The sequence below is a fragment of the Fukomys damarensis genome, unplaced genomic scaffold (genome assembly GCF_012274545.1).
Source record: "Fukomys damarensis isolate Sample0158 unplaced genomic scaffold, DMR_v1.0_HiC HiC_scaffold_22, whole genome shotgun sequence".
Classification (NCBI taxonomy): domain Eukaryota; kingdom Metazoa; phylum Chordata; class Mammalia; order Rodentia; family Bathyergidae; genus Fukomys; species Fukomys damarensis.
Window position 1 is genome coordinate 23,229,889 of NW_022900934.1, and position 27,940 is coordinate 23,257,828.

Below are 27,940 nucleotides of genomic sequence, written 5' to 3' on the forward strand. Positions count from 1 at the left end.
TTTGGGTTACTTCAGTGTGTTTGACAAGACAGCTTGATATTTCTATCAAACAAATGACTTTCATATTGCAACAAATCTTTGTAAGAACCACTCAAATAAAATTCTCTTAAAAAGGCCACAGGAAATCTTCATTTATCAAATGGTTTTAAAGTTACAGAAACTTGAATAGCATATATTAACTTATTTGACTTGTAGGAATATTTTAGTGCTTGATCTTTGTGAAAATAATTTTTCATAAGTATCTGGAGAAACCTGCCCTCAAGCTGTCATCCCTGTCAGTTCCTTTACAGTATTATCTCTACAGTTTAGCACAGTATCTTAGGATAATGTATTCAAGTTTGATAGAGGGTGAACAAAAAATTTTTTAGCCGAAAGTGTTTAGCCTGGGAATTTTGGGGCATTTGGTGCATTATGGCCATCTTGTTGGGGCCCTGGAGTGTGGAGTGTCTTTCACAAAATGCTTTCAAACTAGTTTCCTAAGTACAGTATTGCTTGAAAGGCATTTTGAGTTTATACTCCATTTGGGCAGCAGGCAAGCCTTTACCATTTTAACTGCAAATCTATGATCAACTTTATTTTGGACAAGCAATACTAGTTAGCTTTTATATCTTTATAATCTGGGTGAGGTTTCAAGGTTCGAGTTAACTGATTTTGGGAGGAATAGACATTTTCCACAAGGATGTCTCCCATCTTCCACCCAAATCTGTTACCGAGTTTCCTTAGCCCTTTTACCAAAGACTATCAAATTTATTTTCCCTCTAGGAAACTAGACCAAATGTGTTTTTTGGTGGTTGATATCTTTTTAAAAAAGTGATTACCGGGCCAGGGATTTAGCTCAGTGGTGGCCATTGCCTCCATTGTTAGTGCAAGGACTGGCATTTGATACCCAGTACGGGGGGGGGGAAGGGGATTACCAAAATATACCTTTCAGCACAGGAAAGTCAGAATTGATTATACATGAAAAGATGGTTCGTTTCTTTTCAAAATGGTTATTTTTAGTGAAATCTTGTAGGTCCCTAACTTCAGTCTGAAAAGTCTAGCTGCAATAACTTCCGGTTATGTTTCATTGTTGTTAAGAGCTTTTAGCTGCATTTATTTTCTTTCATCTCAACATTGATTATCAAGTTGATTAATACTTGAGAGGTAATGCAGGTCAAAGTGGGGAAGTTGATGGCATCTTGTGAAGCTACAAACATGGTTTTTTCAAAATTAAATGTATAATGAAGCCAGCAGAACAATCTCAATGTACAATAATATCAGGAATAGGACAAGTTAATAACTTTATGCAGGAAGTTCTTGATATTTAGGAACTTTAGTGATTTTCATAATAGCATCAATCTTACAAGATTGAGTTGAGCAATGTTTACTAGACTATATGGAATGTTTCAGGCACCACCTAGTTTAGTCTTGGTGAACAGCCAAGCTGTAAACCACGCCTATTCATTAGCCTACCTGTTCACATAATCCATGGCCAAACTGGATGATAATAATAATAATAGGCTCAGAAAGAGAAGAAGAGACTTTTATTATAATACAGGGACTGAGATGGATGGGAAGGTGTAGACATAGCAGGCAACCACAGCCCTGGTTAGCATCTTATGCCCATTCCGATGGCCATGAATGTACCAAAGGTGCCGCCACTCTGCATCATGGTTTTCCCAATGCCGCCCATCAGCTCCCGACCCCGCATTCCGATCCTGAGGAGGAAACCAAGATGATGGGACCAATCGGGAACAAAAATACAGGGAAGAGTTTTAACTTCACTTTGCCAGTCTGCATTTTTGGCAAGCTCTTTATCTCATTCTCAAGAAGTTACTTCTTACCCCAGAGGCAAGAAAAACGATCCTAAAGGATCCTTAATTTGATGAATGTCATAGCTGCCTTAAATTTTACGGGAGACCGCATATAACTGAAGTACACGGGCAGGTAAAACACTTGCTTTTGCCTCAAGAGTACATGTGATCCAACAGATGTTTCCTTCCTCTGCTGCTCAAACCGCCCCCCCCAAAGAGTCGCTGAATCAGGGAGCCCTACACTCCCAGCTTTTTTCATTTTGAGATGGTCTTACCAAATTCCCCAGCTGGTCCCGAACCTTTGTTCCTTCTGCCTCAGCCTCGAGGGTAACAGATTACAGGCATGTGATTTTTGCATGCCTACATCTGTCTTTTAGATGGTTTCCTGGTGGTAATTATTTTGAACTTGGGTTTAAGACCCAATTCTGAGGCAAGTGTAAAGCAGGCTTTAAAATATCTACGGAACTGTTCTGAAAACTACAGGACCTACCTAGCACATCGCTTAAATGCTGAGCAGAACGTCCTCTCCCTTTCAAAGTCACAAAATTGCACTTGACTCAGCCTCTCCCATGTGTTCGAATTACAGGCATGCGCCACCACACCTTGTTGCAAATTGCTTATATATTTTTTTTCGGTATGGAGAGCAAACCTAGGGCCTTCGGCAAACTAAGCAAGCACTGTATCACTGAGCTACATTTCCACCCCTCGTTTGTTTTCTTTATGCATACCCAGAGATAAACATAAGTAGCAAAAGCAGTAATAACTGTGCACTTGCTATGTGACACGTTCTGTGCAAATCGTTGATTCTTAGAAAAACAGGTATTACCATTCTCACATATAAGTGAGTAAACAGCCTCCAACTTGCCTAAAGTCACTGAACAAATAAAAGATCAAAAAAATCATTCGGCCTCCAAAACTCAGATTCCTAAACATTATGCTTACAACCCGAAAGAGGTAATCAGTCTCACTCGCTAGAAGACTGCGAGGTAACTGGAACGAAGTAGGTTCTACGCAAGTTCGGCTGGAGAAACTCCGTAAATCCAGCCCAGAGATCACCGCCCTCGAGCCTCACCTGAGACAGGAAAAGGTGCCGAAGAGCGCACCAGCCGCCATGCCTACGGCGCAACCCATCACAAAACCCATCTTCACGCGGTCGAAGCAGCTTGGCTGGGACTGTCCGTAGGGACCCACGGCCACCGGCATCTGTGGGTTGCGAAGGATATATGGGAGTGCGGGCCTAGCCGCTTGCCCCGAGCAGGTCGGGTCGGGGAGCGCGCCCAAGGTTTCAAGAGAATCAAGAAAGCACATTAGTTCGTAGCCAACTCCACCACCCTTTCCGCGCTGAAAACGCGATATCGCGCGACGCCGCCGGGTTCAGGGCGCCCCCACCTCACCTCGCTCGCGGCCTCGGTAGTTCAGCTCTACGTCGCACGGAAAAGGAGCCGGAGGGCGCTCGCGGCCCGAGGGATCACTTCCGGAGCGCGAGGCAGTACTTCCGGGAGCTTGGGGCAGAAGACTGCGGCCCCTTTACGTGGTGGTCTCTGCTACTTCTACCATGCTGCTACGAGCCGCTTGGAGGCGGGCGGCTTCGTCGGTGACGGTGGCTCCGGGGCTGAGGCCCGCGGTGCCTTGTCGAGGACTGCGCCTGCGTGGTACGCCTCTGGTCCGGCCGGCTGTCACCTTCCCGGGACTCGCGGATTTTTCCCCTTAGCGATGCTACGCACTCAACTATTCCCGAGCCTCCCTGCCCTGTCTTGCTTCCCATATCCTCTAACCCTTCTCTCCTGCACCTTCGTGCTTTCTCAGAGAAGCTCTCTGAACGGCCCCACAGATCCTTCTTGGCACGCCCCCAGAATCTGGGGGACTCATCCTTCTCATGTGTCTTGGTCAGCTATTAAGAGGTGCTGGTCAAGGCCTTTGACCATCCAGTAACCTTTGAAGGCGATATCACCCGCTGTGTCTCCAATTACTTCTAAACAGATTTTCCCTTTAGCGTGCTTCTGTCTCCCATCAAGACAATTTGAAGCTAGCTCTCAGTGACCCCCTATAAGAACCTGCTTTTGCCCCTTACCTCCTTTTACAGTGTGCTTGCCTTTGGCTTTTGAGATTTGATCCCAGCGTCTCCTAAATGTCTCATCTCACCTCCATTCAGTTTTGAGCTCTTCCGCCCTGTGCCTATAGCTACATTCGCTCTCTTGACCACTGTGTACTTCTTTTTTTTTTTTTTGTCAGTTGTAGACAATGCTCACCAGTCGTCTATACCCACAGATGCAGCCTCTGCCCCTGAGGCAGAGTTAGGGCTGCGACCTCTCTATATGGATGTGCAAGCTACAACTCCTCTGGTAAGGACGGAAGGACAATGATGAGTATTATCATTATGTTTATCTAAAATCTAATAAATCTTATGCTTTAAAAATAAGGATAGAGGGACAGCATTCTCCAAGGTTTTTAAAAAATTTTTCACCCCAAGGTTGTTTATTGGAAGTGAAAATTCACAGATAGGCTGCATCTTTATAGAAGTGAGAGCTGCTTAGTTGTGCTGGAAAAACAATTAAGTCAATAGGCTTTACTTCCAGTTGACTAGAAAATCTAATACTTACTAGCTATTGACCTTGGTCAAATCACTTTCAGTACAGGCATTGTAGTAATAGGGTTCTGTAATTAGCCAGACTAGCCAGGCACATTGACATGGTGGCACAGGCCTGTAGTCCCATTGCTCTGGGAGGCTGAGGAAGGGCGATAGCTCATTCAAGTCCAACTTAGCACCTTAACCTGACTAAAAAAAAAAAAAAAAAAAAAAAAAAAAAAAAAAAAAAAAAAAAAAAAAAATAGGTGGTATGCGTAGGATGTAACTGAGAAAGCCTTGGGTTTAATTTCTAGTACAGGGAGGAAAAAAGCAGCCTGGCCCACAATAAGCCCGTAATTAGTATTAGTATTTTGGTGCTGAAGATTGACTCCAGCATTTCACACATGCTAAGCACATGCACTATCTCTGAGCTTTGCCCTTAGCTTTCCTACTCCAATATTAATGCCAGTTTTCACCAGTGTGTTAAAAGGGATGTTTGGCTGGGAGGATCATGTCTCAGCCCCCCAAATCACATTGTCTAGTAGGAATGGAAACATCTGCAGAAACAGTTGTCAGAATGTTTGTAAACTGACTACCAGAAAGGAATGGTAGAACAATCTGGTTGAAGATAGATGGGGAGCAGGTGTATATTAGGTTGATATTTGGTTAGTCATAGAGGGATTTGAAGATGGAGGCCTAACTAGGCAGTGACTAAAGGGTTAGCACTGTGTTGAGGGAGGGTTGGCAGGTCCAAAGTGGTGGAATGGGGCTTGTATTGAGTATGGATTCAGAGAGACTGATGTCTTTTTTGTTGTGCTCAGGATCCCCGGGTACTTGATGCCATGCTCCCTTATCTCATCAACTACTATGGGAACCCACATTCACGGACACATGCTTATGGCTGGGAGAGTGAGGCAGCCATGGAACATGCTCGCCAGGTTAGTACAGAGGAGTCTGAGGTTCCAGTATCACTGGATTCAGTAGCCTGTGGGAGGCATTTCCTTTGTGATAGATGGGATAGAGGTGGAAATGGTTTAGGGTACTTTGTATAAGAGATTTAGAGAACTGTCTTGGAATTTGACCACAGGCTTTTGATTAGTTCTCACATTTTCTAGTTTAGACAAATTATCTAATTTCTTTAAGCCTCAATTTCTCCACATTTCAAATGGAGAGTGCATTAGATTCTTCTCTCTATGGTTAGTATGGTGGATTAAGTCAGACAATGCTGGTAAAGTTTAACATAACACTTACACATAGTAAGAATTCAATACTCTACATTGTAGGAGCTCAATAAGTAGATTTCAAAAACATATGACCTAATGTTATTTTTATTAGCTTGTCTTGGGCTGAAAAAGAGTGTAGGATTAAAGAAGTAATTGAATCTGTCCCTTTTCTGACCCTAGCCAGACCTAGTAAGTGCAGAGCTTCCTGGGCAGCTAGTAGAATGCAGTGAAGCTCTTGTTGCTCCAGATGTCTGTTCCAGCTGTGTCTACAATCCCATTTCTCCCTGGGGAATTAATGTTCCATATCTTTCTTGGCTTGCAGCAAGTAGCATCTCTGATTGGAGCTGATCCTCGTGAGATAATTTTCACTAGTGGTGCTACTGAATCCAACAACATAGCAATTAAGGTAAAAGAAAAGGGCAAGGGGTGTGGTTCAGTGGTAGAGTGGTTATGTAGCGATGCAAGGTTCTAGATTTGATCCCCAGAAAAACGAAAAACGTGGGGAAGCTGATAGCCTATCTGGGCCTTCTTGACTATGGAGATATGTGTTCCTAATCATTTAGACTAATGGATATTTTGCTGAGCTACCCACCCCCTCCCTAGTATGAAAAGAAGACACACACTGATTTTTTTGCTTTCTTTAGCCCTTTGCAGTCTGCTCTATCTTGTCTTATTTTCCTATTGCTTTAAATTCAGTGTATTAGTTGGATAGAAAATGAGGTGGTAGCTGGGGATTTAGCTCAGTGGTTTTGCCGCCTGCCTCACAATCACAAGGTCCTGAGTTCGATCCCAGTACCTGCCCCCACGAAAAAAAAAAAGTGAATACGAAAATGAGGTGGCTCTTGAGACATTAACTGCTTCATCTTTTTTTTTTTTTTTTTTTTTTTTTTTGTTAACAAGCCCGGGGGGTTTAATATTTTTTTTGATTTTTTTTTCTTTTTTTTTTTTTTTTTTTTTTTTTTTTTTTTTGGTATTTGGCATCTAACTTGCTCTTGCGAGACAGGCATAGTGCCACTGAACTAATTCCCAGCCCCCTCACTTTTTGATCTAATAACAATTAGTAACAATGAAGTCCAGGATCTTTTTACTTGGGCATATTTCCCTAGTTCTTATTAGCAGTTGTACCCTATTTACTTGATTCAAAGGCTGCCTTCCTATCAGCCTGTCCTTTTATTTCTGGTCATAACTGCTTGCAAGAAGTGCCTCTCCATTTTGAGGTGCCTTTTGTTAGCATTCACTTCTTACTCATTCAGGGATCATTCTATCCTTGGAACATACAGATCCTTGATGCTAATGGAAGTAAAACGACACTCATATTAGTTGTATTGACATTTCACAGAACATAATCACATTTGACTGGGCCAAGATTAATTGAGTAAATGCCAAGGACCTGAGAAATTGTGGTCTGCTCTAAGTTCAAAATTCTGGCTCTACGCTCTTACCATTATCTCTCAACTGTGCTGCCAGTGTTGGTTTTTCTGACCTTCATCTGGATGTAGGAGGTCTGGGATGGGCTCCAGAGTCATCAGCACTGTGCCTGATCTTGTTAGCAGAGAGGTATTTTTCCTTTGAATTTTGAAGATCTGAGTCTAAATAGCAGTCTTCCCAAAGGTGGTGATGATTTCTGTAATGGGGAGCATTTTTAGGTATTATCTTTTTTTGAAGTTTCCCAAACTTTAAAGTTTTAAAGTTTTTTTTTAAAGTACCAGAGATCAAACTCAGCACCATTGAGCTACATCTTGGGCCCTTTTCTCACTCACTTTGGTACCAGAAATTGAACTCAGGACCTTGCACTTGCCAGGCAGGCGCAGCATGCAATGGGGAGCATTTTTAAAAACTTAAAACTATTTGTATTGGAAGCCTCCACAGATCCCATACCAGCACTAGGCCAAAAGTTGCTAAAAAGATCCTTGATTTTACTTCTCTTTGTCTCCTGGGTGGATGGATGGAGTAAATATATATGTGCCATTAGAGGATTTCACACCATAGGTAAGATAGGAAAGGAGGAAAGAAGGTACATTATTTAAGTTACATTGTTTAGAAATGGGAATAAAATTCTGAATAACTATTATTGCCTCTTAATTACTTTTTTATTTATATTTTTGGTACGGGGATTGAACTTGCACTTGCAAGGCTGGCTGTACCACTGAGCTAAATCCCTGACCCGCCCCCTTTTTTTTTTTTTCTTTAAGACAGGGTCTTGCTGTGTAGCTCAGGCTGGACTTGAACTTACTGTGTAGCCTGGGCAGGCCTCAAACTTGCAGTGATCTTCCTGCCGCAGCCTTCTGTGTGCTAGGATTACTTACATGAGCCACTACACCTAGCATAAATCAATTTTTAAATACTTGTTTTTTATATTTTTTGTCTTCATGAACATATAGATTGGTTTGTGTTTTTGCTTGGTACTGGGGAATCGAACTTGGGACCTTGTGCTTGCAAGGCAGGAAGCAGCACCTCTGAGCTAAATCCCTGGCCTGTGAACATATAGGTTTTATGTAGTTATAATTTGGGTCTAAGTAGCTTTTCCAGGACCTGCAATATGCTAACCATACTTCTAACATTGAGCTATACTCCCAGCTTCTAAGTAGTTTTATTCTGATTTTTGGTTGTTTTGTTTTGTTTCCTAAGATAAGGTCTCTCTCTGTTTCAGGCTGACCTTGAACTCATGTAGTCTAGGCTGGCCTCTAAGTCACAGTGATTCTTCACAGTGATCCTCCTGCCTCAACCTCCCAAGTGCTGGGATTATAGGCATACACCACTATGCCTGGACACAGAGTTAATTCTAAACTAATTTTCTTTAGCATTATTCCAGAAAATTTTGGCATGCAGACATGAATTTCCTTTTCTTCCCTCCTTCTCTTCCCCCCACCCAGTATTTTGCGCTATAGGCTGGCCTTGAACTTGCTTTGTATCCCAGGCTGGCCTCAAACTTTTGATCTGCTTATGTCAGCCTCCTGAGTGCTGAGGTTACAGGAGAATGCCACCACTTCTAAGTTTCTTTGTTATTTTTTTTTTTCTTGATACAAGGTTTCACTGTGTTACCCAGGCTGGTCTCCAATTTATGGACTCAGACTTTTTTTTTCTTCTGTTTTGTTTTGTTTTTGTTTGTTTGTTTTTTTGAGACAGGGTATCACTGTGTGGTTGAGACTGACCTGGAATTCACTATGTAGCCCAGGCTGGCCTCGAACTCAAAGTGATCCACCTGTCTCACCCTCCCAAGTGCTGCGCTTACAGGCGTGTGCCACCACACCCGGCTTCAGACTTTTTTTTTCTAATTGAGTATAATTGTCAAAGAAAATCACATGTATATTTAAGATATACAACCTGATATTTTAATATAAACATACAATGTGAAATGATTACAGATCATTATTATTTTTTGTGTGTATGTGTTGTACCAGGGATTGAACTCAGGATCTTGTGCTTGCTAGGCAAGCATATTGCCATTGAGCTAAATCCCTGGCCTTTAAATGATTACTAAAATTAAGCTAATTAACATAGTAATTATCTCACATACTTACAATTCTTTATTTCCTCTGCTTAGAAACATGTCATAATCGCCTAAGCAAAAAAATACTCTTACACACACACACACACACACACACACACACACACAAAGTGTTCAGCATCTCAATCAAAGTTAAATGAATTCCATTCTGGAGGATTTCTTGATATCTGTGTACATAAATGCATTTTTGAAAAATTGACAATTCCATCTCTCTCTCTCTTTTTCTGTGGTAGTGGATAATGGGGATTGAACCCAGAACCTTGGCAGTGAGCTATATTATTCCCTGTCCTTTTTTTTTTTTTTTTTTTTTTTGTACCAGGGATCAAACTCGGAACCTTACAAGGCAGGCAGTGGCACCACTAAGCTATATCCCCAGCCATTTTTTTAAAAATGATGTCTTGCTATGTAGTTCAGGCTGACTGGCCTTGAACCCAAGGCAATCCTCCTGCCTCAGCCTCCCCAGTGCTGGGATTACAGGCTTCTGCCACCATGCTCAGCTCCCAACCCCTTCATAATTCTTTATTTTGTGTCTGAAATATCCCAGCTAAATAGGAACTTGTGATCCTCCTGCCTTAGCCTCTCTGAGTGCTGGGATCTCAGGCATATGACATCACACCTGTCACTTGGCATATTATCTCTCTTTTTTTTTTTGGTACTGAGATTAAACTCAGGACCTTGCACTTGGGAGGCAGGCGGTGGCACCACTGAGCTAAATCCCTGGCCCTAGGTGTATTATCTCTGAATGATACAATTAATAACTTTTATCCCCATTACTCTCATTTATACCCCCTTTTCCCTCTCCTTTTTTTCTTTCTCTTGTCTAGTACTTTATGCCACCTTTTTAAAATTGCACATATTAGGGAAAATATGTATTGTCTTTCCTGCCTCTCCTTGAGTAGCTAGGACTGCAGGTACATGCCATACATGACTGCCAGAGACTCCTGCAGTAAGTCTCTAGTCCCCACCTGCCCAGTGTGTGACACAGGCCTGAGGAAAAAAAATATGCTGAGACAGAACTAAGAAAACATGAGGTCCCAGGATGACTGATGCTGGTGTAACCAACAAAGGTGCTGGCCAGTCCCAGGCACTAACTTTTATTGGCAATCAATTGGGGTAAAGGGGACATGCAGTTTCTATGGAAATTAATGTAAACAAGGCTTAGAAAGGACAAGACAAAATATTCTTGAATTAGGGACAAAATAGACAAAATATATGATTGTAATTAAAATATTGTCCTTCTAGCAGAAAGTTTGAGTTGTGGGAACAAGAATTTGGGTGTGAGTTACTCTGACCTTGGCACGTAGATTTCACCCAGATTCACGTCTATAAATAAGCCAATTGTAGGGTTACATCTTTACAGCTTGCTTTGGGCATAATCAGTATTACGGTCCTCTGCACATGGTTATTCTTTTTTCTTTTCCTTGGATAAGTTGGATGGTGTGTTAGTTATCTTTCTCTCATTGCTTAGACAAAATATCCAACACTGAAAGTTAAAAGAAAAAGTGTTTATTTAGCTTACAGTTTGTAGACATTTCATTCCATTCATTCATTTATCCAACAATGGTGCCAAGGCAGAATGGCACATGGCAGAGGGTCAGCTCAGAGGAGAATAACAACAGTTCATGGTGCTCACAAGCTAACAGCAACAAGAGAACCATAACAGTGATTTTCTGCCCCTTTTATTTTATATAGACTACTGGGATTAGGTGGTGCCAAACCACTCAGTGTACTGGTTTAGTGATCACATGCCCATAATTCCAGCAACACACACTCTAGATTCAGGCATCTCTGAAAAAGCCAGCTATGACCACATGAGGCTTAGGGGGACATCTAGACCCAAACCATAACATTCTGCCCCTGGTCCCCCCACAAAGACTCATGTACATTCCTTTATGCTTATGGAATTTAGTCCATCTCTAAGAGATCTCAAAGTCCTAACAGTTTCAGCATTGCTGACAAGTCCAAGTCCAAAGTCTCCTCTGAGATTTAAGACAAATTTCTTAGCTGCAAGCCCCTGTGTAAATGAAAATAAAGTTAAAAACTTCCAACGTTCAATGGCAAAAAACAGGTGTTTCCATTCCAAAGGTTACAAACAGCAAGGAATGGGAATAAAGCAAGACCAAAATCTAGCAGGGCAAACGTTAAATCCTACAGTTTCATTTTCAGCATCTCTGGCAATCTGTAGCAAGTTGTCAACTCCAATGGGCTTGGGTAGCTCTGGCCCTCTGCCACTTCTGATTCTTGTAGCTCCCATGGCTTGTCTCTTGGCCCGGCTCTGCTCCCTCATTGAAGTTTTCCTCAGACAGTCCACGTACCTGGCTTCTCCAAACTTCTGGGGCCTCCACTGCACCATTGGCTTCAAGCACTGCCCCCTCAGAGGCACACTGCCTGGCCTCCCAGGCCTTCTGAAATCTGGGTGGAAGCTTTTTTTGTTTGTTTGTTTTTTGAGATGGTCTCACTGTGTAGTTCAGACTGCTCTGGAACTCACTGTGTAGCCCAGGCTGGTCTGAACTCAGCAGCATCCTCCTGCCTCAGCTTCGCAAGTACTGGGATTACAGGCGTGCACCAGCACACCCAGCTTGGAAGCTCTTCTGACCCTACAACTCTTATATTCCACATGTGCCTAAAACCAGTACCATATATGAATGAGGCCAAGGTCTGCTGACAGCTGGAGCAGTAGCCAGGCTTCCTTCTTTCTTGGCTCTACAGGTCCAGTGCCTGTGAGCCAAATCCTGCGGAAAAACTTTCTTAGGCCACCACCATTCTGGAATATGGTGCTCTGGGGCTTTCTTCTCAGAGCAAACTATTTCATTTTTGCAATTTTGATGCTGCAAAGGGTGGAGTCCTGCTGTTTCTTATGATGCCTTCAGGTCATCTTTTCTATTTGTTCCCTCTCACCAATCAAGATCTCCTCTGTTCTTTCTTTGCAGGCTGAAGCTTTATGGGAGCTTCCTTTCTGGCCAAACTCAAAATGTTTTAAATTATTCTGCTGGGTTCTCTGGTCTTGATTTTCAACATAAATCTGGCTAAAAGCCCTCTACAGTAGCCACCACCTCAACATTAGACTGCCTTGAAATTTCTTCTGCCCGATTCATTAGTCCACCACCCTTGGTCTCAGGCAAAGTCTCTGGACACAAACAAAATGCAGACAACTTTCTGCCAATACATAGCACACATCATCTGGAGTCCAACAGCCAATGCAGTCCTTCTTCCCAGCAGAAACCTCCTGAGCCTGGTCTTAACTGGCTTTCTGGTCTTCTGAGCTCTGTGTAGAATCTCCCATACAGTGAAGTGTAAAGCAGTCCAGCTCTACTTTTTCAGTGGACATCTCCAAATCTTTCCTAACTTTTCTCCTTCCCACAAGCCAGTTCCAAAGGCTCATGAGTCACATGGCCAGGTACAATCACAGCAACAACCCCACTTCTCTGTTACCAAATTCTGATTGGGTACTTTTCTCTCTTTGTTGAGGCATGATACCTGACACCCAAAGTTAAAAGGAGAAAGGTTTATTTAGCTTACAGATCATAGAAGTTTTAGTCCATACTTAGCTGGCTCTAAGTTGGGTGGTGTGGTGGAGGGGCAATAGTCCATGGCAGACTGAAGGATGCAAAGCAACAAAGAAATCTTAACAGTGTGTTTCTGCTCTTTTTATCTTATCCAGACTGCTGGGATTAGGGTGGTACCAGACCAGTCAATGTACTAGTTTAGTAATCACATGCCCTTAATCCAGCACCACACATTCTAGATTCAGCTACCTCTGAAAAAGCCATTTATGACCACATGAGTCTTTGTGGGGGCCAAGGGCAGAATGTTATGATTTGTGTCTAGATGTTCCCCCAAAGCCTCATGTGTTCTTAAGTTCAATCCCCAGGACAAAAAAAAAAAAAAAATCAAATACTGACTAGGGATATAGCCAGCAGTAGAATGTATGCTTAGTATGTGCAAGGCTCTTGTTTTAGTCCCTAGCACCAGAAAACAAAAGTTCCTTATAAATGGGATTGAAGTCATAATTGTCTCTGAGCATTTTTCTGTTTTCTTCCACTATCATCAATTTTTTAGGGAGTGGCCAGATTTTATAAGTCACGGAAAAAGCATGTGGTTACCACCCAGACAGAACACAAATGCGTCTTAGACTCCTGCCGTTCACTGGAAGCAGAGGGCTTTCAGGTCACCTACCTCCCAGTGCAGAAGAGTGGAATCATTGATCTAAAGGTAGGAGCAGCCCTTAGTTTGAGGGGCAACTTAAGAGGAGCTGAGCTTCAGCCTGTAAATCCTTCTCTTTAGCCTTTCCCAGAGTTTAAAGTTTAATGTAATGGCAAAGGTGGGGCTTAGAGAAACAGATCTTACAGAGAAGGATATTTTTCCCTTGAGCATGTATTGTTCTTTTTGAAAGACTTGCTTTTCATCTTTGTTAAGTGTTTCCCACTTCATATGAGAGCCACTGTGTGTGTGTGACTGATGCTAGGGATTCACACTCACCATGGCATAGTTTTGGCTTCTTCCTTCTTTGAACTTAGGCCCCTTATCACCCTGAAAAGGATTTCCAGGGATGAGGATGAGGTTGTAGCTCAGTAATAGGGTCCTTGCCAAGCATTTGAGAGGTCCTGGTTTCAATCCTGTTTTGGCTTGTGTCTAGATATCCCCCCAAAGCCTCAGGCAGTCATAGGTGGGGCTTTTTGGAGATGGCTGGATATAGAGTGTGTGATGCTGGGATCAAGGGTGTGTGATTACTAATTTAGTCCACTGATTATTTTGGCATAGTTTTGGGTGTGGATATGGGAAGGCCCACCCTGGGTGTGAGTGCTACCCATCCTAAAGGCATGTAGTCTAATTAAACTATAAGGGACAGAAAGGGCTGCTGCCATCGCTTGCTGCTTCCAGCTTTTGGTGCAATCTGCCATCTGCCATCTTTTCTTGCCATCTGCCTTCCATGCCATGAGCTGCTTTTTTTTTTCTCCACTGCAGTGCACCTTGGGCTTTCCACCCCGCTTTGGAGCCAGTCACTATGAACTGAAACCTCTACAAACTGAGCCAAAATATACCTTTCCTCCTTTAACTTTGGGTGTTGGGTATTTTGTCTCAGAAATAAGAAAAGCAACTAATACAAATCTCTACCACTGCAAACAAACAAAGAGAAGATACAGTTTTATTATCCTTATTGGCCCATTTTCTGACCTGTCCATTGTAGATAGTACAAGCATCTTGTCTACCAGACTTTGGATATGAGCATTGCTAGACAAATCCTAATATGTGCTAGAGATGGTGGCACACACCTGTCATCCTAGCACTCTGGGAAGCTGAGGCAGGAGGGTTATAAGTCTAAGGCTATTCTGATCAATTTAGCAAGTTACTGAGGCCCTGAAGATAAAAATGGCTGGCAATATAGCTCATTTTGAAGGTGCTGGGTTTAATCTCTGACACCACAAACAAACAAACAAACAAATCCTAATACATAGTTTGTAATCAGAGAGCCTTAATTCTAAACTGTTCTTTTCTGTCATTTATTGTTTCTTCCCTCTTTTTTCTTTTTCCTCGTTTTTCTTCTTTTTTGTGGGATTAAATCCAGACCCTTGTAAAGCAAGGTGAGCTCACCACAGTTTAGTTACATTCCTGGGCCATTCTCTTTCTTATATTTAATCATTAGTCACCTTTATATCTATAGCTTCTTCTTTTTTAGTTTGTTTGTTTTTTTGTTTTTTTGAGACAGGGTCTCACTATGTATTTGAGACTGACCTGGGACTCACTCTGTAGCCCAGGCTGGTCTTGAACTCACAACGATCCTCCTGCCTCAGCCTCTGGAGTGCTGGGATTATAGGCCTGCAACACCACATCTGACTATAGCTTCTTCTTTATGTTATCTCTGAAATTATGCCTTTCTCCATTTCTTTAGCTGGGTTGAATCCTAAATCTTAGCCACTTTTTGAATTTAATTGTGTTGCCTGATCTAGTCCTCTAACCACTATGTTTCAGCAAATTCTGTAAATCCTCATGGGACGTTATTTCTTTCTTTTCTTTTTGTGTTAGGGATTGAACTCAGGACCTTACACTTGCAAGGCAGGTGTGGTGCAACTGAGCTAAATCCCGGGCCCTTGGACTTTATTTCTAAAAGTTTTGTGTGTGTGTGTGTGTGTGTGTGTGTGTGTGTGTGTGTGTGTGTGTGTGTGTGATTTATCCTTAGGACCTTTGCACTGAGCTGTAGCTCCACCTTTTTTTTTTATTAATTTTAAGACAGTTATGCTAAATCATTAAGTTGCCTAGACTGGGTTTGGACTATGGGTCTTCCTGCCTTAGTGTCTCAGAATGCTGAAGTTCTAGGCATGCTGTGCTACTACACCCAGCCCATTGAATGAGTTTTCGCTACTCACAAATCCTGAGAGATTTGCCTGACATTAAAATTTCTTAGCCAAGTGTGTTCGTACATTCCTATAGTACTAGCACATGGGAATCTGAGGTGAGAGGATTTGTTAAACCTAAAATGCTTTTTGTTTTTCCACTGCTGGGGATTGAACTCAGGGCCTCTACCCTAAGCTATATCCTGAGCCCTTTTAAAAATTTTTTTAAAATTTCATTTTATGACTACATATGTGCAATTCATACAGTTTACAGTCATCTTTGGAAATGGTTACATGTACATATTACAGCTTTTTTCTTCATTAACTCTTCTCTTTCCCTCCCCTGCTCCTCCCACTCCTTTTTTTAATTTTATTTTTTATTTTGTCTCATTGAGTTGCTAAATTGCCCAGGCTATGTTTGAACTTGTGCTCTTCTTGCCTTAGCCCCCAGAGTCCTAGGATTACAGATGTGTGCCACCTTGCACAGGTTTATGTCAGTTTTGTAGGATATTTGTTTTCAAATTTTTTTAATTAAAAAAATTATGTTTAGTTAGTTTCCCCCCGCTCCTCTGGTACTGGGGATTGAACCTAGAGCCTTTGTACGTGCTTTTCAAGTTCTCTACTGCTGAGCTATATCCCTAGCCAGGGGGAGGGGTATGTTTGTTTCTCTATGTGTGTGTGTGTGGCTTGAACTCACTATGTGGCCCAGTTCGTCTTAAACTTGTATCCTTCTGATTGAGTTTGAGTAGCTTGAGATTACAGGTGTGTGCCACACACTTGGCTAGATTATTATTATTATTGTTATTTTGTGTGTGTGAGGGGGTTAGTGGGTACTGGGGATTGAATCCAGGCCCTTGAACATGTTAGGCAAATGCTGTATCACTGAGCCACATCCCTAATCCCTTGCTAGATTTTCATTTCTCATAATATTTAACATAGTACCTTTCTTTCACTTTGTATTGCTTATTATGCCATAGTGCCAGGCAATAGGGAGAGAGGGTTGATCCAGACAGAGTAGTTCGTCCATCTTCATAGAGCTCATGTTCCAGTGAAGGGGGTATTAAATATATAAATAGACACATAAATGAAATGATTAAGTGCTATGAAGGAAGCCAAGAAGATGTCAAGAGGGAATTTGATATTGAACACCTACATTATCCCAGTGTCAGATGAGGCATAATAAATGTTGGTGAGTTAATTAATAATTCCTTCACGATATGACGTTTCAGTCAGACGTGTTTCCTGCCTATATGTTTTTATTTTGTTTTGTGTTTTGAGACAGGGTCTCACTATGTAGTTGAGACTGACTTGGAACTCATTATGTAGCCCAGAGTGATCTTGAACTCACAGCGATCCTCCTGCCTCAGCCTCCTGAGCACTGGGATTAGAGGTGTGCGCCACCACGCCTGGCTCCTGCCTATATGCTGTTGTTAGCAGTAGCTCTTTCTTTCCTTTTTTTTTGTTTTTAGTACTGGGAATGGTGCTCAGGACCTTGTGCTTGTGAGACAGGTGGTGAGGTGGTGGCATTACTGAGCTGAATCTCTAGCTCCTTGCTGTTTTTTTTTTTTTTTTTTTTTTTTCTTGAGACAGGGTGTCTCCCTGAGTAGTTCAGGCTGGTCTTGAAGTCACTATGCAGCCTAGTCTAGTTTGAACTCCCGGTGATTCTCCTGCTTCAGCCTCCTGAGTGCTGGGATTGCAGGCGTGTGTCACCACATCTGGCCTGTTCTCCATTTCTTTGAACTTATCATTTCATAATTTTATATAAGTGAAATCATACAGTTCATAACCTGGGGTTGACATTTTCATTCCACAAATGTCTTTGGAAATTTATTCATTCTGCATGTACAATTCATTCACTGTTGTAAGTAATTTGTTCTTTTTTATTGCTTAGTACTATAGTAGTGTTATAGCTGTATCATAGGGTTTTTTTGTTTTGTTTTGTTTTGTTTTTTTAGACAGGATCTGGCTATGTAATTCAGGTTTGCATTGGACTGACAATGTAGCCCAGGATGACCTTGAACTTGTGGTGATCCTCCCGCCTCAGCCTCCAGAGTGCTCGAATTATAGGCACATACCACCTAGCTCAGAAAGTACCAAAGGTTATTGAACCCATTAGAAGAACCTGGAAGGGCCAGGGATTTAGCTCAGTGGTGCTGCTGCCTGCCTTGAAAGCACAAGGTCCTGAGTTCGATTCCTGATACCCACCCCCCAAAAAAGATAACTGGGAAGTTTCTAGAGTTTGGCTAGTATGAAAGCTAAAAATATTTGTGAGCTGGGCATGGTGGCATATATCTGTACTCCCAGCATTCTGAGTGGCTGAGATAGGAGGATTGCAAGTTCAAGCATTTTAGCAACTTAGCAAGACCCTGTCACAAAAGAAAAGAGACAGAAAAGAAGGAAACAAGACAAAGAGGAAGGTGGGAGGGAAGGCAGGAAAGAAAGAAAGGGGGAAGGAGGGAGGGAGGGAAAAAGAACAAACATTTTTGTACAAGTTTTTTGTGAATTTAATTTTTATTTCTCTGGAATGAATGGCTAAGAGGGTTATGAATGTGTTATATGGTAACTTCATGTTGTGTAAGAAACAGAGGCTGGTAAAGCTCTCTATCCAGCTATTTGTGAGGCTGAAGTTGGAGGATCATTTGAGTCTAGCATCATAGCAAGACCCTGTTGAAAAGAAAAAAATATGAGAAAATGAAAAAATGGAAATAAAGTGTTTGTAAATGGGGAGGGGAGGAGGGGGTGAAGGGAGGGCAGGGACAAGGGGAAAAATGAGAACCAAGACCTGTCATGTAAAGGTACAAGATCCCAGTAATGAATGTAACTGTACTGTATACCTAAAAAGTACCAATAAACTCAATAAAAAGAAAAGAAAACAAAACAAAACAAAAAATCCTGTTAAATACTTTTCTAAAGTAGTTATTCCATTGTAGATTTCTCTATACCTTCACCAACAATTTTCTTCAGCGCTGGAGATCAAAGTCCTTGAGTGTGCCAGGCAAGCACTCTACCCCTGAGCTGTATCACCAGCCCCACTTTATTTATTTATTTATTGGTTTATTTGAGACAGGGTCTCACTTTATGGTTCAGGTTGGCCCTGAACTCATTATGTAGGTCAGGCTGGCCTCAAACTAGTTCCAATCTTCTTGCCTCTGCCTCCCAAATGCTGGGATTACTGGCATTCATTATTTTTATTTTAATCACTTTTATAGGGGTACAGTGAAAAGCCTCTTTTTTGTTGTTGTTGTCTTTTTCTTTCCTCTCCTCTGCTCCTCTCTTCCAGACAGGGTCTTGCTATGTAACCCAGGCTGCACTCAGACTTACTCTGTGGTCCAGGATGGCCTTGAACCTAGAATCCTGCTTCACCCTCTTGCTGGGATTACAGGCATGCATCACCATGCCTAGTGAAAGGCCTTTTTTCAAGACTTGCTACAAGGGAGGGCTTTGTTGGCCCTAGATTGTCAGCAAAGCCCCTACTTCTGCATATTCCTAGGAACTAGATGCTGCCATCCAGCCAGATACCAGCCTGGTTTCAGTTATGACTGTGAACAATGAGATTGGAGTGAAACAGCCTATTGCAGAAATAGGTGAGTATTATGGTTTAACTCTAACTCTTGGGATCCCTCTGAGGAACAAGAATAGACTGGCAGCTCTAACAGTATAATGTACAGTAAGGAAATCAAGGGAATCAGAATTTTAAGTACCTTGTTCATGGACATTGTAAGTGGCATAACCAATATTGGAATTTAGGTTTAGTGCCTTTTTTATTTTTAAAATTTTTGTTTGTTGGTGATACCCAGGGGTTGAAACCCAGAGCCTCATGCATGCTAGGCAAATGTTCTATCACTGAGCTACATTTTTTTTTTTTTCTGGTAATCGAGCTCAGGACCTTGTGCTCGCAAGTCAGGCACAGCACCACTGGGTTAAATCCCTGGCCCCCAAATAAGTTATAACACGCTGCACTGAGCCTACTATCAGTTAGATGCCAAGATGGAACCCATGGCTTTGTACTTGCCAGGCAAGTGCGCTACCCCTGAGCTATGTCCCATGTTAAAATAACAATAATTATTAAAAACAAACTCAACAGCAACAACAAAAACCTCTGTCTTCCTCTGTAGAACGTCACTTAGATTTCACCCTACAATCAGTCATGTTCTCCCTCTTTTTCTCTCTTTTTTTTTTTGCTACTAGGAACTGAACCCAGGGCCTTCACACTAAGCTACATCACCAGCTTTTTTTAGTTTTTATTTTACTTTGCTAAATTGCCTAGGATAGGCTTGAAGTTGTGATCCTCCTGCCTCAGCCTCCTATGTTGCTGGAATCACAGGCATGTACCACATACTCTGGCCCTTTATTGTCTTTATGTACATTAAAATAAGATCTGTCTCCAGCCTGCCTCTCAAGCACAAGGGTCCGAGTTCAATCCCCGTACCAAAATAATAGATCTCTCAGGGCTAGGGATTTACAAGGTCCCAAGTTGGATCCCCTGTAGTGAAGAAAGAAAGAAAAAAAAATCTGTCCATCCCCTTTTAAATAAAAAAGTTTCTAAAAGATAATGTGACTTGTTGAAAGGTAGTAAGAAAAATCTTCAGCACTCGGGAGACTGAGGCAGGAGGATCGCTGTGAGTTCGAGACCAGCCTGGGCTACACAGTGAGTTCCAGGTCAGTTTCAACTACATAATGAGACCCTGTCTCAAAAAAGAAAAATCTTAAGTACGAGACTGTCATGTGGGTTTTTCCCCCCTGGTACTGGGGATTGAATTCTGGATCTTGCACTTGCAAGGTAGGCATGGTGCCACTGAGCTAAATCCCTGGCCCATCATGTGGATTTTGATTTGGTGCTTTACCCTTGATGTTTAGAGTGAGAGTACAGAGAGAAGGGAAGGGTTGTAGTTGGGGAGAGGAAGAGGGGAGAAGAGGAGGAGAAAGGAGGAAAGGGTAAGGTAGGAATGTGAAGGGATTTACTATAATAGTAGCAGTAATTAATGGGTAGAGACAATTTATAGTGCATTGTGGGCTATTTTCTGGTTACTTCCCAACATTATACTGTGTCTTCCCCTGTTATTTCCTCAGGGCAGATTTGCAGATCCAGAAAGGTGTATTTCCATACCGATGCAGCCCAGGCTGTTGGAAAAATCCCACTTGATGTCACTGACATGAAAATTGATCTCATGAGCATCAGTGGCCACAAAATCTATGGTCCTAAAGGTATCAGCTCCTCCTAGATTTCCTCTTCTTTGATCCTGTCATCAAACCCTTTGACAAATGTTTCTTAGAGTCATTTGAGCTACGTACAATTGTTGCCAGAGGAACTTGTACATTGAGAATACTTTGTAGTCTGCAAGTGTTGTGTATTTATTCATTTACTTAAGTGTTTTGTTTTTTTGAGGGGGGGTACCAGGGATCGAACTCAGGTTCTTGTGCTTGTGAGGCAGGCGCTGGAACCACTGAGATAAATCCCCAGCCCGACTTAGTGTTTTTTAGAGAGGGTCTCACTCTACTTAGTGCAGGCTGGCCTGGAACTCACTATGTACCTCAGGCTGACTTTAAACTCATGGCAGTCCTTCTGCCTCAGACTTGCAAGTGCTAGGGTTAGAGGTGTGTCTTGGCATGCCCAGTTTGCAAGTGTCATTTAGTTGTAGTCAAAAAACACTTTGCTAGGGCCGGGGATTTAGCTCAGTGGTTTGGTGTCCTGCCTTGCAAGCGCATGGACCCGAGTTCAATCCCCGGTACCAAAACAACAACAACAACAACAAAAAAAACCACTTTGCTCACTTGTATACCTAGGTGGTTAAATGTGTACAACAGATCTTAGAAAGAGACTGTTGACCTCTGTTTTCTGGAAGTAGCCATAAAAAGACAAACACAACTGCTCTATCAAAGTGAAGGGATTTTTTTTCACGCTAGTACACTTTCTGTGTCTGCAGAGGTTCATCTCAGTGTACATTTGTGGGAAAAGTATAATAGCTTTTGGAAGGATGAACAATAGCTTCTTCAAATGGTTCTCAGAAGTTGAACAGTGTGTTTTTCTGAGATGTTTTTTAAAAAGGCCCACAGGGCTGGGGGTTTAGCTCAGTGGTTCCACTGCCTGCCTTGAAAGCACAGGGTCCCAAGTTCAATCCCTGGCACTAAAAGAAAAGAAAAGAAAAACAAAACAAAAAAACCCACATTATTTTTTTATTTATTGAAATGGGGTCTATATTGCCCAGGCTTGCTTTGGACTTGCTGCCTTATCCTCTAAAGTAGTTGGGATTATAGACTGGTGCTACTGTGCCCACCTTGAAAAAATTTTTTTTTGAGATAGGATCTCACTATGTAGTTGAGACTGACCTGGAACTCACTGTGTAGCCCAGGCTAGTCTCGATCTCACAATGATCCTCCTACCTCAGACTCTCGAGGGCTGGGATTAGAGGCGTGTGCCACCATGTCCTGCTGAAAAATTTTTTTTGGTAGTTCTGGGAATTGGACCCAAGACCTAGAAACTGAGCTGCATCTTCAGCCATTTTTTTTTTTAATTTATTTTTTGGTACCGGTATCAAATTCAGGACCTTGAACTTGTGGCCATTCTTTTAACTCGGCCTGCTGAGTGCTGAGATTACAAGTGTGCCACTACTGCCCAGCACATAATTATGTACATAATACACTTATTTCTCTAGTTTTACATAATACATCTTTTTTAAAAAATTGTATTTATTTTGTTTTGTTTTTTTTTTGGTACCGGGGATTGAACTCGGGTCCTTGCGCTTGCAAGGCAGGCCACCGAACCGCTGAGCTAAATCCCCGGCCCAAAATTGTATTTATTTATTTTTGGTATCAGAGATTGAACCGTGGGGCCTTGTGCTTGAGAGGCAGGATGTGGAACCACTGAGCTAAATCCCCAGACTTACATCTTTTTTTTAAAGATAGGGTCTTGCTATGTAGTCCAGTTGGCCTTGAACTCATTATTTTTTTTTTTTTTTTGGTACTGGGTATTGAACTCTGGACCCTGCGCTTGCAAAGCAGACAGCAGAACCACTGAACTAAATTCCCACCTCTTGAACTCACTATGTAACCCAGGCTGGTCTCGAGCTGTTGGTGATTTTCCCATCTCAGCCTTCCCATTGCTGGGATTACAGGCGTGTGCTACATAATATATCTTCATTCTCTTCTTGACCAGTTTTTCTAACAATGTATATTATAAGATTTATAGTGTCAATACAGAAAGACTTTCCTCGTTCATTTATATACCTGCTTCTATTTCATTGAATGTACATATCATAATTTATTTGGCATTGCTTTGGTAGTCATCTAAACTATTTCTAATATTTCTGCTCTTACAAATAATGTTGCAATGTGTGATATCTTTTCATTCATGCTTAGGACTACTTTAAACCATTTTGGTAATTATTCCCTCTTTTAGTTACCTTTCTTTCTTTTTGTTTTGCTACCTTTATGATGTTAAAAAATTTTGCTAAATATTACACTTTTATTGGGTTTTTCTTTTCTCAATTTTTTCAGGAAAAAATGCTAAGAATATAGAAAAGTTGAAATAATATTTTGATCCCTTTGAAAAGTGATATTTTGTTTCATCTGTTTTTTCTGTTTCTCTTCTTTTTTCTAACAAATTTCACTCTCCAGGGGTTGGTGCCATCTATATCCGCCGCCGGCCCCGAGTACGCGTGGAGGCCCTACAGAGTGGAGGGGGGCAGGAGCGGGGTATGCGGTCTGGGACAGTGCCCACACCCTTGGTGGTGGGGCTGGGGGCTGCGTGTGAGGTGGCACAGCAAGAGATGGAGGTATGAGGAGAGCAGTTTCCTCCCACTGCATCTTCCCCTGTGCTTGGTCTACTATTTAGCGGTATCCCAAGATGGCTAAGTTAGATCTCTGCTGGAAGAGATTTAAGAAAACCCTGCCCTGTGCAGATGCTTCCATCCCCTTGTTCTGAGGGAGGTGTTTCGGGCTGTAAAACTCAGGCCCTGTTAGTAGTAATCAACTGATTTGTTTCTGGGTTGTTGGAATCCTGTATTCAGTTACTGAGCATCTTCACACAGTAGGCACTGTATTCAGTGCTGGGTGCACAGTGATCTTCATGAGTGACATAGGACAATAGGTGAGTTTGATGCACAGTCACATCTGGTTAGAGGAGAAGGGCTCTTAGAACTATGGGTTTTCTCAGATGGTTGGTAGTCATTGTGCTTAGTCTTCCTCTGCCTATTCCTTAGTATGACCACAAGCGGATCTCAAAGTTAGCCAAGCGGTTAATACAGAAGATAATGAAGAGCCTTCCAGATGTGGTGATGAATGGGAACCCTGAACAGCACTATCCTGGTATGGACTTTGCCTTCTCCTTCCCCATTCTGAAAGAGGCTAAGATTCTGAAACCCCTCTACAGTGATACCTTCTCTCTTCTAGGCTGTATCAACCTTTCCTTTGCATATGTGGAAGGGGAGAGCCTGCTGATGGCACTCAAGGATGTTGCTTTGTCCTCAGGGAGGTGAGGTGAAACACAACTGTTGCAGGGTCATTAAGCCTGGCTTCTGAGTTCCATACAGGTTACTAAGCTTCCTGGTATGGAGAAGATAAGCACAAGAGCTCTTGATTTACAGTAAAGATCCTCTTTTTTATCTGACTAGGCATAGGCTGAAGTTTACTACTCTAGCAGGGATTCCTGGGGGAGAATTCCATTCCTTTTGCAGTCCCGGGGGTATATGTATCAGTTCTAGGCTTACACTAGCAGTTCTACTGTGGGCCTGCAGAACTGAAGATGCTCCAAAAGCCACCAATGGTTTAGCTGCCCTCTGGGCTGGTACAGATAGTATCTTCTGTCTGGGGGAGTGAGCACAAGGTTCTCAGATGCCTCTTTCTGTCAGATCCAGCTGTGGGCTATTATGCTCTGTCATTTTTTGGCAGAGAAGCTAGGTTCAAGTCCCAGGATGTTCAGGGCAGCATCGGGCCCTTTAGTTTGCTAGATGGTTTTGTTTTCCTGTAGTGTGATTCTGTGACCTTGAGGGGAGGGAGCAAGAACTGGGAATTTGTGCCTTAGCAGTTGTTGATGCTGAACTGAACAAAGCTGTGTATCTCTCCTCAGTGCTTGTACCTCTGCATCCCTGGAACCCTCTTATGTCCTTAGAGCAATTGGCACTGATGAGGATTTAGCACACTCTTCTATCAGGTTAGTTATAAAAGGTTTTTTTTATGTGTTTATGTGCATGTGTGTGTTATTTGTATTGAACCCAGGGCCTCATGCATGCTAGCCAATCCACTGGCACTGAGCTGTATTCTCAAGCCAAAAGGCATTCTCCTTAGTGTTCATGTCCTATTATTGTCAGTCTGGTTCTCTCTGTCCTTTCTTTTTTTTGCTGCTGGGAATTTAATGTAAGTGTGTGGTCTACCACTGAACTATATCTCCAGCCTTTCCTTATTTATTTCTTGTTTCTAGAGCACAGGTTCTCAGACTTCATTGAGCATCATCTGGCAAGTTTATAAAAAATGGCAAATTCATACGCAGATATTCTCCTTTACTATGTCAGGAGGGAGGAATAGGAACTTTCTTAGGTGATTCTCATGTGTTGATTCACAGACCATGTTCTCTGGCCTAGAAGGGAAGGTCCCTGCTCTTCTCTCTTTGTCTTTATATAGTAGATCTTCAGTGAATATTGGCCACATAAATCTACCCCAGTGCCACCTCTGATGGAGAGCTCTTCCCCATGTCCTCTTCAGGTTTGGCATTGGCCGCTTCACTACTGAGGAAGAAGTAGACTATACTGTGGAGAAATGCGTTCAGCATGTGAAACGTCTTCGAGAAATGAGGTATGCACTGTTGGAAGAAACTATAATCCTGGCCCCTCTCTTATCCTTGGGCTGTGTGTTCACACTACCAGAAACCAAAGTTTGACAGTACTTAGGTTTTAAGAGTCAGAGTTTCTAAATCCTAAAGGGAACAAAAGCAAGAAGGTGAATTTTTTTGGCCATTTTTTTTTTTTCAGAATATGAAAAGTATTTTAAAACCTAAAGAAGGATATCAATGCAAGTAGTATTCCTCCCGCCTCTCTCTTTTTGTGGAACTGGAAATTAAACCCAAGGTCTTGTGCATGCTAATCAGACTCTACCACTGAGCCATCCCCCTTTTTACTTTGAGTCGGGGTCTCACTAAATTCTTTAGGTTAGACTTTAACTTATGATTTTGCTGCCTAGGCCTTCCAAATAGCTGGGAATCAGTTGTGCGCCACTGCACCCAGAAAGATAGCTGTTTTGTTTTGTTTTGTTTTGTTTTTTTATACCGGGGATCAAACTTGGGCCCTTCAGCTTTTGAGGCAAGGGGTGGAACCCCTGAGCCAAATCCCTGGCCCAAGATAGGGATTCTTAATTAGAGTTCTGTGGCCTGTGGCCAGCATCTTTAGAGATACATGATAGACTTGAAGTTGTATTCTAAATATTACAAGATTTTGCAGTCTCTGTGTTGACAGTCCATAGCTCTCATAAGATTTTTCTATTTTTTAGGTGGCTTTATTGTTTGTTTGTTTGTTTAAGACAAGGTCCCATGATAAGTAGCCCAGTCTGGCCTTGAACTCTAGGTGATCCTTCTGCCTCAAACTCCTGAGTGCTGGGATTACAGGCTTGTGCCATCACGCCTTGCTGTTTTGTTTTTTCAGATTGCATTGCTGGGGACTGAACCTAGGACCTCATGTGTAATAGTGTTCTACCACTGAGCTCCTAACTTTTCTATTTTTTTTGTTTTTGAAGAGGTCTTACTATATAGCTCAGGCTGGGCTTGAACTCATTGTGTAGCCCAGGTGGCCTCAAATTTGTAGTAATTCTCCTGCCTTAGTTTCCTGAGTGTTGGGATTATTAGGTATGTGCCACCACACCCACCTTTCCATGAGATTTTTAAAAGATTAGGAACTACTACTCAGTGATGTTTATAACTTCAAGAGATTCCTAGTTTGGTGTGGTCTTGCATGTCTATAATCTCAGCACTCTGAAAGGCTGATGCAGAAGGATCTCAAATTGGAACTCAGTCTAGGAAAGTAAGAGACTTACCAAGACCCTATCTCAAAAGAAAAAAATTAAAAAACAGCTATAGACATAATTTGGTGCAAATGCCCCCTGGGTATAATCCTCAGAACTGGAAAAAAAAAAGGAAAAGATTCTTTACTATTCAACTGCCACCAGGGCTTCCCCATATAACCACATATCTCAGCTTCGTACTGAGTACATTGGATTTTTTTTTCAAAGTTTGGCTGTCTTTGGTCCACTTGACTTTCAGATTTTCCTTGGTCTACCTGGTAGAGAGAGGAAGTTTAGGTATGTATTTGCTGCCCTTTGTTAGCTCTCCCCAGCCTTGCTGTATTCTAGATTTCCTTGCTAGGGTGTAGTTGCATTAACATTTACAGCTTGCTTAGGTACTTAGGCTCCAGATTCTTCCCTTGGCTTTGCATTCTGGTACAATCAAAACGCGTTATTTTCATTTAAGTTTATCTGTACTTTTTAGATATACAATAGTTACATTCATCATTTGGAATTTGTACCTTTACATGATGTATCTTGATTTTTATTTTTTCCCCATTCCCCTGCCCTCCCTTCAACTATCCCACCCCTCCCTATTTACAGAGACTTTGTTTCCATTTTTTCCTTTTCTCATATTTTTTCTTTTCCTTTCTTTCCTTGCCCCTACCTCTCCCACTTCTCTTTTTCTTTCAGACTTTTTCTTCCTATTTCATATTATCAATTGTGCATTTAAAAGGCATTTCTACTGACAGTGCTTTCTTTTTCTTCCTGTCAGTTTTCAGTATCTGTACCCTATTCCTTTTTTTTTCTTTTTATTGAGTTTATTGGTACATTCTAGGTATACAGTACAGTTACTTTGTACCCTATTCCTTTTGGTCTTTTACGAACTGAATTCAGCTTGGTCCCATTAGCCTTCAACCAGAGCCTCATTTTGTGATCCTGTTAGGGTCAGGAAGGGGATAGCTAACTGTATTGGGTCAAAGAAAATCTCATAAATGGAAAGATTTCTGTTGCTGGGCTGGGTATGGTGGCACATGCCTATAATCCCAGCTATGCAGTAGACCAAGACAGGAGGATCACAAGTTCAAGGTCAGCTTGGGCAAAATAGCAAGACTTGATCTCAAAATTACAACAATAACATTAAAAAAGAAAGAAAGAGTATGAGCATTCCTAAAATCTTTTGACTCAGGATCCCATTGTAGCTGAGCCTAGGTTACCTAGTTAATCTGGTTTATTGGCAGTTGGGGAGAAGCTGGAATTGATCTGGATTTAAAGGTGGCTGTGATTTATTAATCACCTGTGATGGAATCCACTAGGGCAAAAGGTAGAGACAGGACAGAAGGAGGCAAATCAGTCATTGTTCAGGGCCTCGGTGCCAGTGTAGGTTGCCTCCCGTCCAAGCCTCGCTCATTGTATGCCTCTTTTCTTTGGCAGTCCTCTCTGGGAGATGGTGCAGGACGGCATTGACCTCAAGAGCATCAAGTGGACTCAACACTAGAAGAATGTACCTTGCTCTGTGCTAGTCTGGCTCTTCC

General features: G+C 42.0%; 2 protein-coding genes across 3 annotated transcripts; one reads left to right on the forward strand and one right to left on the reverse strand.

The window, feature by feature from the left end:
• Positions 1–1,506: 1,506 nt before the first annotated feature.
• Positions 1,507–3,319, reverse strand: Romo1 (reactive oxygen species modulator 1). 2 transcript variants are annotated; one of them, XM_010639953.3, is made up of 3 exons: positions 3,188–3,319; positions 2,866–2,996; positions 1,589–1,697 (listed from the first exon to the last, which is right to left on the reverse strand). In XM_010639953.3, the coding sequence occupies exons 2-3, from the start codon at positions 2,994–2,996 to the stop codon at positions 1,589–1,591; spliced, it is 240 nt and encodes a 79-aa protein (XP_010638255.1). In that variant the 5' UTR covers positions 3,188–3,319. The 2 variants fall into 2 exon arrangements, with proteins under 2 accessions (XP_019065487.1, XP_010638255.1); XM_019209942.1 differs by lacking the exon at positions 3,188–3,319 and having other exon boundaries at positions 1,507–1,697.
• Nfs1 (NFS1 cysteine desulfurase) lies at positions 3,264–27,934 on the forward strand. The gene is made up of 13 exons (XM_010639960.3): positions 3,264–3,445; positions 4,026–4,135; positions 5,181–5,297; positions 5,905–5,988; positions 13,150–13,302; positions 18,913–19,006; positions 20,493–20,627; positions 23,037–23,194; positions 23,621–23,726; positions 23,811–23,892; positions 24,487–24,570; positions 25,119–25,208; positions 27,840–27,934. Exons 1-13 carry the CDS (start codon positions 3,349–3,351, stop codon positions 27,901–27,903), a joined length of 1,374 nt encoding a protein of 457 aa, XP_010638262.1. The 5' UTR covers positions 3,264–3,348; the 3' UTR covers positions 27,904–27,934.
• The last annotated feature ends 6 nt before the right edge of the window (positions 27,935–27,940 follow it).